General features: G+C 35.5%; 1 protein-coding gene and 1 pseudogene across 1 annotated transcript; both read right to left on the minus strand.

The window, feature by feature from the left end:
* Nucleotides 1-1801: 1801 nt before the first annotated feature.
* On the minus strand, nt 1802-3034 carry LOC124897833 (LRR receptor-like serine/threonine-protein kinase RGI5). Its single transcript, XM_047411423.1, has 2 exons — nt 2065-3034; nt 1802-1986 (listed from the first exon to the last, which is right to left on the minus strand). Exons 1-2 carry the CDS (start codon nt 3032-3034, stop codon nt 1802-1804), a joined length of 1155 nt encoding a protein of 384 aa, XP_047267379.1.
* Nucleotides 3035-14141: 11107 nt separating this feature from the next.
* On the minus strand, nt 14142-16126 carry LOC107869332 (annotated as a pseudogene).
* Between the last annotated feature and the right edge of the window lie 2226 nt (nt 16127-18352).

Consider the following 18352-nt stretch of genomic DNA (forward strand, 5'->3'; position numbering starts at 1 on the left):
GAACAAAACAACCCTCTCTTTGAAAGTCAAAAACCATATCCAAATCAAGACATTTTTAAGACATTTCATGACATGCATTCCAAGATGATTTCAAACGATTCATATCATGTGAAAACTTAAAACAATATCATATCAAGAGAGGGGTTCTGTGTAAATCATGCTCTCAATTTATCATCATTATGAAACACATGCATATCCATATATAATCTATCAAATCTCATTAGAATTAGGCCTAAAGCCCAAATAAATATCATAAAACGTTTAAAACATAATCATATTCGTAATTTCAAAACCCCCATTTTGAAAACATGAATTTTTAAAGCCCATGAGATTTTTGAGATAACCCCACGTACCTCTATATGCGAAGATTACAGGTGCTTCTTGAAGCCTACGTTCTAGGGATTCCAAATATGCAATTAGTTTCTAAAACCCCTGGTTGAATCTTGAGTTTCTTGGGTTTTTATTTTGAAACCCTAAGGAGAATCCTTGAGCACCTTTGATGAATGAAGGTGTATTTTGGGGTCTTTGGAACTGAATTTCGTGTTTAGGGCTAAGTAAGGGTGGAAAAGGACCATTTTGCCCCAAAAATGGAGTGTTTATGTCACTTGAAACCTTTACATAGGCACCGCCTATGCTATCGCCTATGTTTACATAGGCACCGCCTATGCTATTGCCTATGTTTACATAGGCACCGCCTATGCTATCGCCTATGTTTACATAGGCGCTGCCTACTACTTTGAAAGGCCATAACTTCTTGCTCGGGTGCCGAATTTTAGCAAAATTGGTATCGTTGGAAAGCTAACTCGAAGACCTATTATTTGACACATAGTAGGCTCTATAATTCGACATATACAGAGATTTATGGTCGATGGAAGCTGACGCAAATTACAACGTCCACTAAAACTTAATTGATCGAAATAGTTTCAACTCGTCCTTGAGTTGAAGGACCTCTATGGTCTAAATTCAAGCTTGAATGGATTCACATACTATGCAAATAATTAACATGGCATATTGGCATAGGATTTATGGCTTTGGGATTATCAACGCATCGAAATCATGGTCTATATTGTAGCCTGAAATGCGGGGCGTTACAAGAATAATTCAGTTCGGGTCTATATACGTAGGAACGACGGTCTAAACTCTATCCCGAAAATACGGGTTGTTACACTACTATACCCAAGATCAAGTATCCTCAACTCAACGAGATTCCTTATCTCTTTGGGTATTTCACCTGTCAACACATGAAGAAAAAGTAAATACAAGTCAGATGAACTATTTAGCTCAATCATTATCTATGCAATTCACGCTTTCGTTTAACTTGATAAGAAGACTCTTGAGTTTTAATTGACAAGAACTCAAAAGATTATGTAATAGATATATACTTCTTTTTCCTATTGTTATTGATCAAAGTGTTAAGAAGGATGTACATATTATATATTTTTTTCTCCATTAAAGCTCTTAATTTAATTTTCTATGAATTTCTGATTGTGTAGGTTTGTATTTTTATATGGACTCAAATATATAAACTGATACTTTCTTAGAAGTTAGCTAACTACCAACGGGAGTTCAAATTTACTGATTATTTCTTAAAACTGATTAATTTTAAACATTAAAAGACACACCTTATATGGTATTTCTTGTCATATGCTTGAAGATTTATTTATAATTGTTACATTTTATTACACATTACATGCATAAATTCATAAAATTTGAATAGTTCTAATGGATCTATAAAAATTAGCCTGAGACACCATTTGAATATATATGTACCTATAAGCTTATTTCCACAAAAATATAGACGCTACATGTTGGTTAAGTTGCCAATCTCCCCTGGTAAGAGTCCACTAAGATTGTTCTGCCACAGCGACAAAACTTGCAGCGATGAGATATTGAATATGGAGATCGGCACAGAGCCAGTAATCTGATTATCCTCCATGCCTAACTTTGCCAAATTAACAAGATTTCCAATTTCTTGTGGAATTATCCCTGAAAATAATGTGTTATAAAATAAAATTATGAAGTAATAAGATACTTTAGTGATAGTATTCATAAGATGAAATGTACCAGTGAAATGGTTAGCTCCGAGTTCTAATATCTGCAAGTTACTCAATCTTCCAATTTCACTATGTATTGGTCCATCAAACTCATTTTTTGATAAAGACAAAATTTGAAGTTGTGAACAATTTGATATGCTTGTAGGCATATGACCGCGAAGCTTGTTTATGGATAAATAAAGCCCTTTGAGTATTGGGAGACCATTGCATAAACCATTGGGAAGACTTCCTGATAAGCTATTGCCAGTAAATGCAACGACTTCGATCCTAGAAATACTGAAAATTGTGAATGGTATAGAACCCACTAGCTGAGTATACTCTATGCCCAACAAGTTCATGTTGTGAAGGCTGCTGATCCATTCTGGAATGTTTGCTTGAAGTGAATTATAAGATAATTCTAACGTCTCCAACCTTGAGGCATTCGAGAGAGACACAGGGATATGACCTTCTAAAGAATTGAATGCCAAATTCAATGTCTGAAGTGTGGACATATTAGAAAATGAAGGGATGGAACCGGTGAAACTATTATTCCTAAGATTTAGAACTTGAAGTTTTTGTAAAAATCCAAACCAAGAAGGAACCTCCCCTCTGAAGTTGTTGAAACTTAAATCAAGAAACTTAAGCCGACGCAAGCATGTCATTTCCTGAGGCAAATTTCCATGGAAATTATTGCTTCCCAAGTCAAGACAAACAAGAAATGTGAGGTTTCCAAAATTACTTGGAATCCTTCCTATAAGAGCCATGTTAGAAAGATTCAAGGACTTCACTCGCTGGTGGCGCGAACCAGCGACTCCCACCCAACGGGAAACAGAAGTAGCGGGAGACCAACTTTCATCCAAAAAGTGAGAGGGGTCGGAAATAATTTGAGATTTTAAGGACAGAAGAGCTAATTGATCAGTGGTAGTGTTGGTTTGGGTCATGGCTGAACTAACCATAACATTGTGAAGCAACAAGAGCAAAGAGGTGAATATTTTCTCCATAATTGCATAAATTAGTAGGAAAATGGTATGGCTAGTAACTTGTGGTGTTTGAGACTTTATATAGTGATAATTTTTACGAATATCTTTTTTTTTTAATACTTTTCTTGTAAATCCTTTTTTGAATATTGTTCCCTAAATTTATTTTCCAGCTTATGTAGGGCCCAAGGACTTGACCATTTGAAACAAACCAAATCAACTAAGTCTTGCAAACCGTGATTGTATGTTAACATGTTTTACACAAATTCATTGGAAAGCACGTAAAACTGTCAATAAAAATGTAACACTGAACCTTGAGAAGTGGGGAGTCACAATTTGAATTTTATGGGTTTTGAATTTTATGGGTTAAAGTTTAAAAATAGCGATATGTGTCAGGTGTTGATAACCTGATTCTGAATTTAAATTTATACATATTTGGTGAATTTTTTTAATAAAAATACCGAATTTGAACTAAAGCTACTGAGTTCAGTCGAAAGCGTAGACAGCCTTCTACCTCCGTTCCGGCACATACTAAAGTGTGGACACAAATGTGTGTTTTTACTTGCTTGTGTGGGCACATCAAGAATTCAACTTTTCTTCACATTCTTGTGGTGTGTCTCTCACATTGTTGCAAATGAGAACGCAAGTAGTGTACTTGTGTTAAACCACAAAAAAGAGGGCTCCATTTTGCTCATATCTATTTTGGCTTATATTATCTCACACGATATGACATATAGGACGTATGCATCTCACATGATTTGCCACTTAGGGCGCATGTGGTTAACTGTTTTACTTTATGATAGTTTAAGTGTCTACTTGTATACACCCAAAGATGGATATATAGATGTTTGAGGTCATCAAGAAATTTTTTCTTACGAATCTTTTTTCTAAGGAAAAAGAAAAAAACAACTTTTCTTCATTTATTCAATCATATAAATATTAATACAATTAAAATATCGTTTCAATAAAACAAAAAGAAGGTTGTGGTTAATTTGTTATCCAAGTGTAGAAGCCATTCATTTTAGATGAAAATGATTAATTTTCCCAAGTTATGTGGGGGCATCAAAGATGTCTGCCAATGCAATAATTAGATAAAGATGTCTTACATTTTGTTTTGGATGGTTGTTACTTATTATTTCTTAATGTATTTCATATTTAATGCGAAACGAAGATTTTCACTAAGAAGATTTTAAAATGGAGGATTCTTTTGTTACGTCGCAATTATATTTTTCTATGTGAGTTTTCAAATGGCATAAAAGTGTGACACCTTGTGTAGTCCATTCAAGTCAACAAAGGTCTTAAAAGAAACATTTTGTTAAGTATCCCACGTCAGAAGAGGAAAGGGCCCTTGGTCTCCTTATAAGGTTTGGGCAATCCGCCTCCTCATGAGCTAGCTTTTGGGGTGTGAGTTAGGTCCAAGACCAATTTTACCATGGTATCAAAGTCAGGCCCACCCAATTCATTGTTTCCGATGTTGGGCCCCCCGTCTTATATTGTCCACGCTCCAGATGTCCAGCCCTGGGCGTGCGGGGGGTGTTGGAGTCCTACATCGGTGGGTTAAAGGGTCTTGGGCAATCCTCCCCTCATGAGCTAGCTTTTAAGGTTGAGTTAGACCCAAGGTCCATTTCTTTATCACATTTGTATATTAAGGAGGGGACCGGAGAAGAAACAAAAAAAGAAACGTTAATTTCCCTTAATCCTTCATACCTGGGAAAAATCTTGCTCAGCACTGTATTAAGCCTGCATTCAAAAATCGTTCAAGCTAAGTAACTAATATCTTCGTAGGCTTAGAAAATCAACTAATGAAACAGATTGTGTGAATGTTTTTTCTTTCCATAGAGCTCTTTTACTAAAGGGCTTGCTGCCCGTTGATTTTCAGCACCACGATTTGTACGCTGGAACTCAACAATTTTAACATCCCGAGATAAAACAACCTGATTGGCATATGTATATAAGCACATCAACTATGATAAGCCCATTTAAACCAACAACTTCCAGGAATGTACGAACTAGTCAATTGAAAACATTCATGTCAAATCTATAGCCATGTTCAACTGGCAACTATAGACTTGGAACAACCAACCATAGGAATCAAGCATAAGAGAAACTAGAATCGACATCAATGAACATTTTAAATGTGGCAGGAAAGATATACACGTGACCTAGAAGTGGTATAGAGTAACCCAAACACATAAATAGCAAGGGTTCACATCCAGATGAGAAGAATTGGATAAAAAGGGGCAGAGAAAGGCCGTGCAAGAAAAAACTAAAAACAAAAGCGTGAGGAGCTTAGGTTCTTTTTTGAGAAAATAAAAAGTAGCAATGAGAATAGGATCTTCAACGCTAAAATTTTATAATTCAGAAATATCGTTAACTCAAAGTGCAAATCTGACCCCAATTAGCATATTTTAGGTAATTTTGAATCTTTTATCAAATGGGTCCTATAAGTTGTGAACAGTGATGTAAGCTAGATAAAGTAGCCGAGCTTGTCCATAATATACAGTGCTTACCGCTCTCGCAATTCTTAGTTATTCCCAACGGAATTTATTTGGTTAAATGTTCACAATAGACCAAAGCCTTTCGTTATCCTTGATTCTGACCATGACTATTATATTTAAGTGTTGTGTTTTTATGTTTATAACGACAAAAAAAAGAGAAAAATAAACCCAGAAACTGCATCCTAAAAAAGAAACCTGATAACTGGCAATATCTTGTGCAGCTGCTTTCATCTCATCTTCAATTCCTTCTGATTGCGTGGAGCTGGAATTAAGATCTGAATCTTTGGAATCCATCGCATGCTTCAGATACATCGGGAGCTCCCCTATATCTCCAGGCAAACGACAAAATTCCTTGATTCTCCTAACGATGGAGACACAGTAATCTTCCAACTACAGAAACAACGAGCCCTTGGCTATGTGATGATTGAACAATATTACCTACTGATAAAAAGAGACAGAACGCCTAGGGTAACATGATAATCAACTAAAAAAGCGTAAAAACCACTAAAAGTGGCCAGTAATGCAAAGCATGTGTCATCCACAACATGGTAACTTCTTAACACAAGATACTTATCTCCCCTCATATGAAGCAGCCAATGAAGTAGGTGTCACATCCCAAAAACCTCATGGGCGTGACTGGCTCCCGCTAACAGCACTTGTCGGGAGAACCAACTTTCCATGCATTCTCAATGTATACAATACTGAGATAAAAATGTGTACAACTTCAAATGCATGAAATAATCATTAAACGCAAAGTAATGATCCAGCAAGATATCGCGAAACGATTTACGAAAACAATAGTAGTTTAGGTAATAAATCTCTAACCCAAACCCCACACTAGACCATGGAGCATCTAAATAAAGTTACATGAGTTCAGCTTTCGGGCATGCAACCCAACAAAAAGAAATATAAGCTAAAAATAACTAAAGCTGGATTACAGCCTCCACGAACAATGCGAAGGTTCACCTTAGCAACAAAATCCACACGTAAAGATCGTCAGCCACAAGTCTCTCTCTCCGCAACCGTATCTGCAGGTATGCAAGTAAGGAGTGAGCTATATAACTAAAACCCAGTAAGATCCTCGGCTCGCTACTTTAAGTACTCCTGGGACAAGTATTAGAAAATACAACAACACCAAGAACATATATTTATTACACACAGGAAGTATATCATAATAAGATGTCCAACGAGACAAACAATCATTCCTCAAAAATTATATATCTCAACACAATTTATGTCAATTACTTATCACCATTTGAAATCAAAGTAATTACCCAACACCAGAAGTTCTGGGCCACATACACAATGTGCCAAATATAAAGAGTATACACAATACTCGGGAAACATACACAATGTCCCGTATCAAATCAAAAAGCATACACAATGCTAAGTAAGGCATACACAATGCTTAAAGGAAGCATACACAATGCCCCAACGAAATTAGGAAGCATACACAATGCCCCAATCTCACAGTACACAACCATATCACATCACAAAATCATTTATAAAAGGAGTATTAGTATTCTTAAGCATGAAGTATATGTGTCTGGCCTTGAAGACCGTCGATTCTGCCAAGCATACACTCGTCCCAACACATGGACTGGGCAAATATAAATATATCTTATAAACAAATTTGTAAAGCAAGCACCCAAAGTTTAAAGTCTCACTTACCTCGCGAATGACAAGTTCCTCAATCTTGCAATGCGTAGTACACCAAACAAACAGCCTCCAATGATTTCAATCTAATAAAAATATTACTTAACGATATCAATTGTGCTAGCCGATGTCAAGTCTCAATACTCCTAACCTTCTAGTTTAAAGTTAAAACTTAGTATCTCATACCTTAAGCTATGAATTAAAAATTATCTCTATCCAACCTAATTTCTCAATAATAATCTCATACAAATTAGTTACCTAACCATTTGATCTCATTAGCCACAAACATTATAAGAAACTCTTAAATGCGTATTCAAAACACCACCAATGCAAAGAATTTGCAAAGTTGTAAGCAAGTACTTTTGTTTTCATGTTCAGGAAGTTAACATATCTAAAATCAATTAATATCAATACAAAATCAGGAGTCCCACAACATGAATATGATCCCTTTTCTCTCTCTACTCATTGCTCAATCATTATATCATCAAAAACAATCATTAACTAATCAGTAGCAATCTTCTGAAATACTCTTTGTGTGCACAGTTTTCATGCTAAAGAATTAGGAACAAGACGAGTACCTTATAAATATGAAGTTTCGCAGGTGAGTGTTACTGGCTAATGTTCTTCTACATCGTTGGCTCGCTCTCTTCCAAGAGTAAAGAGATCAATTACCCTAATTCTTTTCTTTTCTACTCCTTTGAAGAAGTTGCTGCTTTTGAAAACTTAAGAAACTGTTTACCCCACCCTTTACTCCCTCATTAGAATGTGCAGCCACAAATATAAGAGGAGAAGGTTTTTGTCTTTTGGAGGATTTTTGTCTTTTGGCTTGTCCACTTTAATTATATTAATTAATAATAATAATAATGGCTAATTACCCACTTACCCTTCATTAAAATCTGGATTATTACAGTAGGTACAGCAAGCAGAGTACAGTCAAAAATGAACTTTGAAGTGACAAGACTAGATGAACTAATAGAATTCATACCTCGCTAGATTCCATAGACTGATGCTGAATAGAGATCATGTCAGATGAGTTGACTGGATACTTTTCAATGGGGAAAGGAGGAAGATACCGTTGACCAAGAATTCTTATTGCAACAAGAAAAACTCCACTTGGTTCCGGAAGACATCTTTTGTACTTAAAGTAGTCATTTACATAGAGAAAACTTGAATTCATATTCGTTACTCCCAAAAATATAGAGAATGCATGAATGTGAAGGAAGGCAAGATCAAAGAAGATACCAACTAGCCATTCAGGGCTTCATATGTCGAAGGCATAATACATAAACAGGACAACTTGACATCAAATTATAATCATGAAGATACACGTAGATTTTAGATATTAAAACAAAACTTATTGGTGCCCATCAAGTTCACTTTCTCCTCCCACGTCGATGCCTTCCCAGTTTTTTGCTTGTTCGGCGCCATTTTCACTAGTGATAAGGATGAGAGAAAATGTAGGAGAGAAGAGCTGCTCAAATAGGAAAGTGGTAGGCAAAGCAAACAAAAGCACATGTGATGTGGATTAAAAACAGGCGCTTAATACTACTTAGAGACTCGGATACAGTGCAAAATACATGATGTTTTGTAATCATAACTTAAGAAATTAGAACTTAACAATGAGGGGTCTAATAAATTTTTTTCTAGTCTTAATTGGTTGATTTGGAAAATCTTGAAGAATGTTGCCTGATTTTCTGCTTCATTAGAGTTTCATATAGGTACTGTATTAAAAAAAGAATGTAAAAAGATAATGAAAATTATCTTTTTTCTTCACTTATCGTCATGTAAGCTTTTGGGACAGCATGACCTATAGGTCAAGAGTTTGAGTCGTGGAGTCAGTCATTGTTATTTGTGTCGGGTAGGTTGGCTGCAAGATCTTCATGCACTGAGCTGCCTTTTTATCGTTTAGCTTTATGATATATAGAATTTTTTGTCATTGCCCGTTATGCTTGTTGTCATGATGTTATATGTCCTGATAGTGTTTCCAATGTAAGACATTTATATTACTTGCCTATCTGTATTCGTACAGTTGATTCCTCTAACAATTTAAAACAAATTCATTCCGCTTCAAGATTTTCAAGAGAATCAATTTGGTTTTAGTTATTCAATTTAAAGAGGAAACAATAAGATTCATAGTAACTTTGACCTTAAACTTTAATAGTGCACAAATATGACCTCCGATTTTGCACCCCCCATGCTTGAGTTTCACTTGCGCTTGCGTGGAAAGGTAATCCAATCACACGATGCCATGTCATTAAAAGGGCTAACTTGGAGGGACTTTTGATCGGATGTCATATTTGTGCAGTTTTAAATAGTTAAAGGTCACATTTGTCTTTCATCTGAAACGACGTCGTTTTGCTTTTTCTGTTAAAACGGCGTCATTATTATTATTATGATTATTATTACTATTATTATTATTACTATAATTGTTTTTATTTATTTCTGCCGTATTGCTTTTTGTGTTAAAACGACGTCGTTTTTTTTATTATTATTATTATTTAATTATTTATTTCTATAGTAGCAACACCTAACTTTTTTTTATTAAAAAAAAAGCACAACCACTAGCAGGGATCGAACCCGCACAGTAAGCTGAAGGAAGCGCCCACGAAGAGCAAATAACACCACTGGGCTATCTAAGTGCCTTGTTTCATGTTGTTCAACATTAATATACATACATAAATATAGATTTTCTATATTATATATACAACGTAAGTTTTTATCGAGGGGGCTCAGGTGAACCCCATGGCAACCACGTAGGTCCGCCCCTACGTTAATTTAATAACATTTGAATAACGTTAATTTAATAACATTTTAATAACGTTAATTTGATAACATTAATTTAATATACTACTACTACTATCCTTAATAGCGTTAATTTAATAAGGTTTTATTAAAATTATATTTTTTTTTATTATTAGTATAGTTTCATCTTTAATTTAATATTTAAATAAATTATATTTAGATATATTATATAACTTAAATTCGCCCTCTATTTTGTAATATATATAGATACCCGCGCGGTTTTTTCATATGAGGTTGACCTACCTAATTAATAAATATTCAATATTGCTCTTTTTCTGCAATGACAAAAGAAATTAGATGTCATTTTCATCTTTGAGCCGAAAATAATGAAAAAATAATAGTGAAAAGTCATTTAAATATATAGAAAGGAATTAGTAAGGGCATTATAGTCATTTTACCAGCTTTTAACTGTTGAAACACTTTGATTTTAAGCTGGACGCGCCCAGTTTTGCATGTTGAACACACGTTTTGCCACATAGGATTGGAGGTCATATTTGTGCAGTTTTGAATAATTAAAGGTCATATTTGTGCACTATCAAAGTTTAATATCAAAGTTATAATTTGGTGTCAAGTTTAGGGTCATATTTATGTATTATGCCTATCATTAAATTCAATATTAATGGTTGTTTCTGTTGTAGGATTGTACAAAATGATACTATGCATCATGTTTTTGGTGAAGGGGATGCAACAAAGCACATATCGAATACCATGGGAAATCCCCTTGGAATTCAACATGTAAATCAATCAATTGTCGGCATCTTTAACACTTGGTGGAGTATAAGACCGGAGAATGATATCCATAAAATTTTGTTGAAGATCACTGCTTGTATCATTTGTTGGAAAATTTGGAAACAATGGTGTTCTTGTAAATTTGGAGGCCAAAGACACTTTTGCTACAGTAAGATGATTTATCAAGCTTTTGGTCTTATCAAATCTGTAATATGATGAAACATTTTAAAGACTTGCAAGATATCAATCACTGGCCAACTCTGTGTCTCAGAATAAAGAAGCTCAGGCCATTTCAAAAGTTATATCAGATTACTTGGAGTTTTCCTCAAGCTTGATGTATTAAAATCAATACAGACGGTAGTTACTTACATGAAAGTGGTAAGGCTGGTATTGGTGGAATTGTAAGGAATAATCTAGGCGATATGGTTATGGCATTTTCCATTTCTGTTAGTTGTAGTAGCAGTAATATGGCAGAGGCTTTGGCAGCCGAGTTTGGAGTGAAATGGTGTAAATGTCAAGGTTACACTGATTTCACTCTCGAACTAGACTCCACAATCATAACCAACATGCTGAACAATAATCTTGTCACTAATATGAAGCTGAAACAAGTGGTGGACAACATCAAAAGTATCAAGAATAGAATTGGGATTCAAGCAAATCACTGTTTCCGGGAAGGCAATCAAGTTGCTGACAGTTTAGCTAAATTGGCTTCCACCTATACGCAGAATCTTATTACTCAGTCCCTTTCTCATCTTCCTAGACAGGCTAGAGGTTGCATTCAATTAGATAGGTGGATGATGCCTAGTCATAGATGTAAATATGACAAATTCAACTTTTTTGTTAGCTAGTATATATTTGTGTAGGTACCATAAGGCAACATAATAATTGTGTAAGCCATCTGATGGGGTGATATCACTTATGATTGATATCACTTATGATTGTGTGTTGTATTGAGGTCGAGCCTAGCCCCCTCTGCTCCTTTTTGATAATACAACATGACTCATAGCTCATCTGGGTAATTGATTTATAAAACGGGGAATTTCATCTAAGAAAACTTTCTTGTTGCCCCAAAATACTTGCAATAGACTGAATGTCCATGTTGCTCAGACTCTTCAAAAATGTCGATGGATGCGTGTTTGATCCTCCAAAAGTAATGTATTTTTTAAGGATTCGATACAAGTGCGACAACATTTTTGCAGAGTCCAAGCAACGTAAGCTCAATTTTACAAGAGGTTGCATTTTGCATTTTCTCTTATCTTCATCTATGTCAAGCGGGCGGAGAATTACGAGTTCAGCAAAATTCAATAGCTTTGACCCCAAAACCTTGTATTTGATTAAGAACTCCACTTAATAAGTAAAAGCAATTTATTTAACCTACTAAAGTTGCATCTTTTGTAAGAGTTGATATTTCAGCATTAAACAGGATGCTGCGTGCGAAACAAATCCCTTAAGAGTTCCTTTTCGAGTGAGTAGGAACTTATGTTGCTCGAAATTGTTATCGAGTGTATGTGGGATCCTTCAAAAAGGGGAAAAGGCTCAAATATGCCACTGAACTATCAGAAATGACTTATTTATGCCATCCGTTAAAAGTTGGGCTCATTCATGACATCGCCGTTATAAAACTGGTCCATTCATGCCATTACTTTTTAACAGTGGTTTTCTAAATTACTGTTTTGCCACGTGGCCTCTTATTAGAGGTCCACGTCACTTTTTAAATTTTTTTTTTTTTTTTTAGTTTTGATCCATTAAGAAGAATTCACCCACACCCAACCTATCACCTTAACCCACTTTAATATTACTCTTAATTGTGATCCTAGATTTAAACATATATATAATAATTTAGTCTTGGAACATGAAATTTACACACTTGAATACTACGTTTAAAATAATATAGGTTAGAATAATTAATAATTTAAAATGGCAAATGAATAAATTGTGATTAAAAAATAATTTGTTTTGACTCTCAAAATCCGAGCATCATCACATAATTTAGGACGTAGAGAATACCATATAAATGAAGGACCACAACTTTTAATTAGGAAGAATAACTAAAAATTCCTTCTAAATTTGGATTATAAGTTGTATAATTGAATTATTGGTAGTCTTAATTATTTCGTGAATTTGGCTATTTGGTAGCCTTTATATTCTTTAACGTGAACGAGACTTAGAGCATTACTTTTTTATGCGTGGGTGGATTCTTTAATATACATCCATTAATATACACATAAATAGTGTCTGCGTGAGTAGGTACCAAACAACACTAAATAATATGTGGACTGAAAACATCCTACGTACCTGGATGGTGGTCTTTTATTTATTTTATATTTTTTTAAACTCTAACACGCCTAGAAATAAATTATGCTCTACGTCTCGTCCACGTTAAAGATAATAAAGGCTACCAAATAGCCAAGTCCACGAAATAATTAAGACTACCAATAATTCAATTATACAACTTATAATTCAAATTTAGAAGTGATTTTTAGGTATTCTTCATAATTAAAAGTTGTGGTCCTTCATGTATGTGGTATTCTCTTCGTACTAAATTATGTGATATGTACGGATTTTAAGAGTCAAAATAAATTATTTTTTAATCATAATTTATTCATTTGCCATTTTAAATTATTAATTATTCTAACCTATATTATTTTAAACGAAATATTCATGTGTGTAAATTTCATGTTCGAAGACTAAATGATTATATATATGTTTAAATCTAGGGTTAAAATTAAGAGTAGTATTAAAGTGGGTTAAGGTGATAGATTGGGTGTGGGTGAATTCTTCTTTAAAGGATCAAAACTAAAAATAAAAAAATAAAAAATGATCTGTACCTCTAATAAGAGGCCACATGGCAAAGCAGTTTTTTAGAAAACCACCGTTAAAAAGTAATGGCATAGATGGACCGATTTTATAATGGCGATGGCATGAATGAGCCCAACTTTTAATGGATCGCATAAATGAGCCATTTCTGATAGTTCAGTGGCATATTTGAGCCTTTTTCCTTCAAAAAATAATACATTTTGCAAGTGTGCGGCGACATTTTTGAAAATTCTAATAGTGGAGTAGCAATAAATGCAAGAATAGAGTAACATAGGTAAGAATTTGAAATAGGTAATAAGAGGTCTTGGTTACAAAGACAGATTAGTTCAACTAACTTTACAACAACATACCCAGTGAAATCTCACAAGTGATGTCTGCAGAGGTAGAGTGTATGCAAACCTTACCACTACCTCATGAGGTAGAAAGGCTACCGCAAAGGGGGTGGTGTTTGGCGATACAGGGCAGGATTAAACAAAGGGCAGAAGCACTGAGCTAACTAGCAATCTTAGTCAGATTTATGGCAACCAGCTAGAATTTCTGGAAACAGAATCAAGTGCTAACTAGCAATCAAGTGCTAACTAGCAATCAAGTGCTAAAAGATGAAAGAAAACCATTATAAAAGTGTTCAATATGCAAGAAGTTGAATCTTGATCTTCTGTAGCATTCCTACAACATCTTTCATGTTTGTCCTTCTTGCCGGAGATTCAGCACAACAATCTAATGCTACTTTCATGATTGATGCCACAACATCTAGATCCTTCTGAAAGCCTTTACCCACTGGTGTTACCAAGTTGGTATCTACGACGTCCATTACAGCATCTGGAAGTGAATAACTCACCCATTGCGTCAAGCTAAGATCTCCTTCAATCTCATTAGGCTTTCTCCTTCAATCTCATTAGGCTTTCTCCTAGTAAACATTTCCAGCAACATGACCCCATAACTATAGACGTCACACTTTGTTGACACTTGTCCTTCCAGTCCATACTCAACAGTCAAACAATCCACTTAAAGATGCAATATACTTTCAACGTGGGAAAAAAGGAAAGGAATAATTAGCAAAACTAATAGACGTACCTGGGGCAATATACCCCAATGTTGCTAAGGTTTTAGTATACAAATCACTCTGATCTTCACCAAGCAGTTTTGAAATGCCAAAGTCGCTGAGGTGGGCAACCATATTCTCATCCAGCAAGACGTTACTAGGTTTCAGATCACAGTGGATCACAGGCGACGAACACCCATGGTGAAGATATTCCAAAGCACATGCCACATCTATCATTATGCTTAGTCTTTGCCTGGTATTGAGGAAGTAGTTGTGCGAATACATATATTTCTCAAGACTTCCATTAGGCATATACTCGTGCACTAAAGCCTTAAAATCAAGGTTGGAACAGCTAGTAATGACTTTTACGAGATTCCTATGGCGAAGGCTACGCTAAACTTCACATTCCGTATCAAAACTCTTGAATGCCGCATCCAGTTGCAGGTTGAACACTTTAACTGCAATGACAGTTCCACTTCTGAGAACGCCTTTGTAAACAGAGCCAAAACTTCCAGAACCAATCAGATTACTCTCACTAAGAGCATTAGTTGCTCGTAGAAGTTCATAGTATGAAATCCTTTCTCTTGCTATGGTAGACAATGAATCAGCTTGCTGAGGGGCACTTTGACTTCTTCTATACCTTATCCATAGGAGCACAAAGGTGAAAGGAACAAATACAACTGCAATTGCGAGCAAAAGAAAAAGTACTAGCAATTTTTTCCTATTTGATTTGTGCTTTGATGAAGTGGGGCATGGCGGGACTCTAAATCTTGAAGAACCACACAATGCTTCATTGCAAATGAAAAACTGACTCAAGAGGTTCTTGAAAGGACCTCCCGAGGGTATTTCACCACACAATTTGTTGAAAGAAACATTGAAATACTTCAGGTTTTGAATTTTCTCCAAAGACTTAGGAATGATTCCAGATACATTGTTATGAGAAAGGTCTAGGAATTTCAAACCTACCATGTTGCTCATTGAGTCAGGTACAGCTCCTTGCAACTTGTTGTGTCTCAAATAAAGGTGTGCCAGATTCTGCAATCCTCCAATTTCTCTTGGAATTCTATTTGAAAATTGATTCATTGACAGATCTATCAGTGATGCAGTCTTTAGATTTCCAATTTCTGCAGGTAAAGAACCTACCATTTTGTTTAACGATAAGTCAAGAACAACTAGATCTTGAAGGTTCCCTAAGCTTGGTGGTATATTGGAACTCAATTTGTTGGAACAGAGATGTATCTCCCTAAGGGAAGTAATATTCCCTAAACAATTAGGAAACTGTCCTGAAATTTGATTTTGACCCAAGTGAATGTCACCCAAATGCTGCAATTTACATATATGATCTCCAATAAATCCTGTAAGAGTGTTGTCAAACAATCTTAAGCGCTGAAGGTTTTCCAAGTTGCCAATTGATGTGGGAATCGATCCGACAAAGTTATTTCTAGGAAGATCAAGGTCTAATAAGCTGCTTAAGTTCCCAACTTCATGTGGAATTCGCCCGTTGATTTTGCAATTGCTGGCGTAAAATTTTCTAAGAGAGGTGGAAAGGTTCCCTGTGGAGGCCGGAAGCATGTTATTAAGAGGGTTGAAAGATATAACAAGAAATGTTAAATTTCTGCAATTGGTTAAGGAAGTCAAGAAGCTTAACGATGAGTTGCTGGTTAAATTGTTTTCCCCCAAGTTTAGGATTTGTAGATGAGTCAAATATCCAAGAGAATTGGAAATCAAGCCAGTGATTTTGTTGTATGAAAGCTCTAGAAGAGTAAGTTTTGAACAATTGGAGATGGAATGAGGAATAATCCCAACAAGATTGGTTAAGTTTCCCAGATAAAGCTTTTCAATGTTGGGTAAGAACGAACACATGTTTGGTGGGAGGCTTTGAGTATTGGGAGACCATTGCATAAACCATTGGAAAGACTTCCTGATAAGCTATTGCCGGTAAATGCAATGACTTCGAGCCTAGAAATATTGAAAATTGTTAATGCTGTAGAACCCTTAAGTTGATTATACTCTATGGCCAACCAGTTCATGTTGTGAAGATTGCCAATTCCTTCTGGAATATTTCCTTGAAGTAAATTTCTAGATATACCTAAAGTCTCCAACCTTTAGGCATTCGAGATTGATGGAGGAATGGAGCCTATGAGATTGTTTCCATACAAGCTTAAGTATCTCATGTTTTCAACACCTTTAATCTCTTTTGGAAATTGACCCTCTAAGGAATTGAATGTCAAATCCAAAGTTTCCAGCGTTGTAATATTAAAAAAAGAAGATGGGAGTGAACCTGTGAAACTATTATTTCTAAGATTTAGAGCTCGAAGTTGATGTAACAATCCAAACCAAGAAGGAACCTCCCCGCTGAAGTCGTTGAAACCTAACCCAAGAAACTTAAGTCGGCGCAAGCGTGCCATTTCTTGAGGCAAATTTCCCTGGAAATTGTTGCTTTCCAAGTCAAGAGAAACAAGAAATGTGAGGTTTCCAAATTCACGCGGAATCCTATAAGAGCCATGTTGGAAAGATTCAAGTACTTCACTCGCTAGTGGTGAGAACCACAAGTGACTCCCACCCAATGACAAACGGACGTAGCGAGAGACCAACTTTCTTTGAAGAAGTGAAAACGGTTGGAAATGGTTTGTGATTTTAAAGACAGAAGAGCTAATTGATCTGTAGTAATGTTGGTTTTGGTCATGACTGAACTAGCCATAAGCAAGAAGAGTGTTGAGAGAAAAAATGTGAAGGCTTTCTCCATTATTGTAAAAATTAGTAGGTATACTCTAATACATGTGGTTTTGAGACTTTAAATAGAAATGAGGTCTCCCTTTTGGTCATATCGATCAATACTAATACCACCAAATCAACCAAATCTTTCACATCTCAATCAGAATTATAAATGTGGTGGCAGAAAAGTCCTCTATTCAGCCAAAGACTTGGCAAGTCAAATAGTCTTGCTTTCATAGATACTGTAGAATTGTGTGGTGAAGAGTAGTGCCACACTTACTAACTAATACTATAGTGGAACAATGAGAGCCTAACTAAATAGTCAAGTTTTGTCCAATGAATTACTTTCTATATGATGAAATGAATAATTCATTCAAAAAATATTTTATTCATAAGAAAATGCCCTTTTATCACTCACTTATACCATGCTGATGGCTGATTATATTATCTAGCTCTTATGTTATGAACACATCTCTGACCAACTAGTGAACATGAATAAATCTTGTTATTTGGTTGCTCCAAATACTGATGTCTAATGCTGATAGAAGTGAGGAATTAAACCAATGATCATTGTCACACCCCTTTTTCGACATCCAAAGGATTCAATTTTAAGGTTCGAAAGAGTTTTTATTATTAAGTGACAAAAGAAAACGATTTGTCGCGAAGAAGGATTGTTTTTACATTTGAAATCAGAGTCGCCACTTGGCATAATCTGGTGTGCCAAGTCACCATTGGAAAATCCTTTTCAAAAACCATTTGACTCTTTAACTGGTTTGTGAACAGAGATTCTAGCTAAGGAATTCTGTTGATCGGGGGAAGGTGTTAGGCACCCCTCGATCCCGTGGTTTGACCACGGTCGCTTGGTGGAGCGTATCGGCTAATTTTGACACTATGAATGTACAAACCACAAAAAAACACACAAAAACGATCAATCAAACAAACAAAACCAGTCCAAAAATATAGTGTCCAGTCCAATTATTACAACCCGAAATGAAAAAGGTACTGAAAAGTAAACCTATGTTAACCTACACTAATCCTAAACTACGCTCCAATTCCTTACCCGATGCTTCGAGCCTTCATCAC

The sequence above is a fragment of the Capsicum annuum genome, chromosome 4 (genome assembly GCF_002878395.1).
Source record: "Capsicum annuum cultivar UCD-10X-F1 chromosome 4, UCD10Xv1.1, whole genome shotgun sequence".
NCBI lineage: Eukaryota > Viridiplantae > Streptophyta > Magnoliopsida > Solanales > Solanaceae > Capsicum > Capsicum annuum.

Bases quoted from the DNA above. Each gene is read 5' to 3' on its own strand.
- LOC124897833 (XM_047411423.1), bottom strand. From the start codon at position 3,034: ATGGAGAAAATATTCACCTCTTTGCTCTTGTTGCTTCACAATGTTATG. The intron at 1,987-2,064 runs GTACATTTCATC...CATTATTTTCAG, and splicing joins CGGAGCTAACCATTTCACTG to GGATAATTCCACAAGAAATT.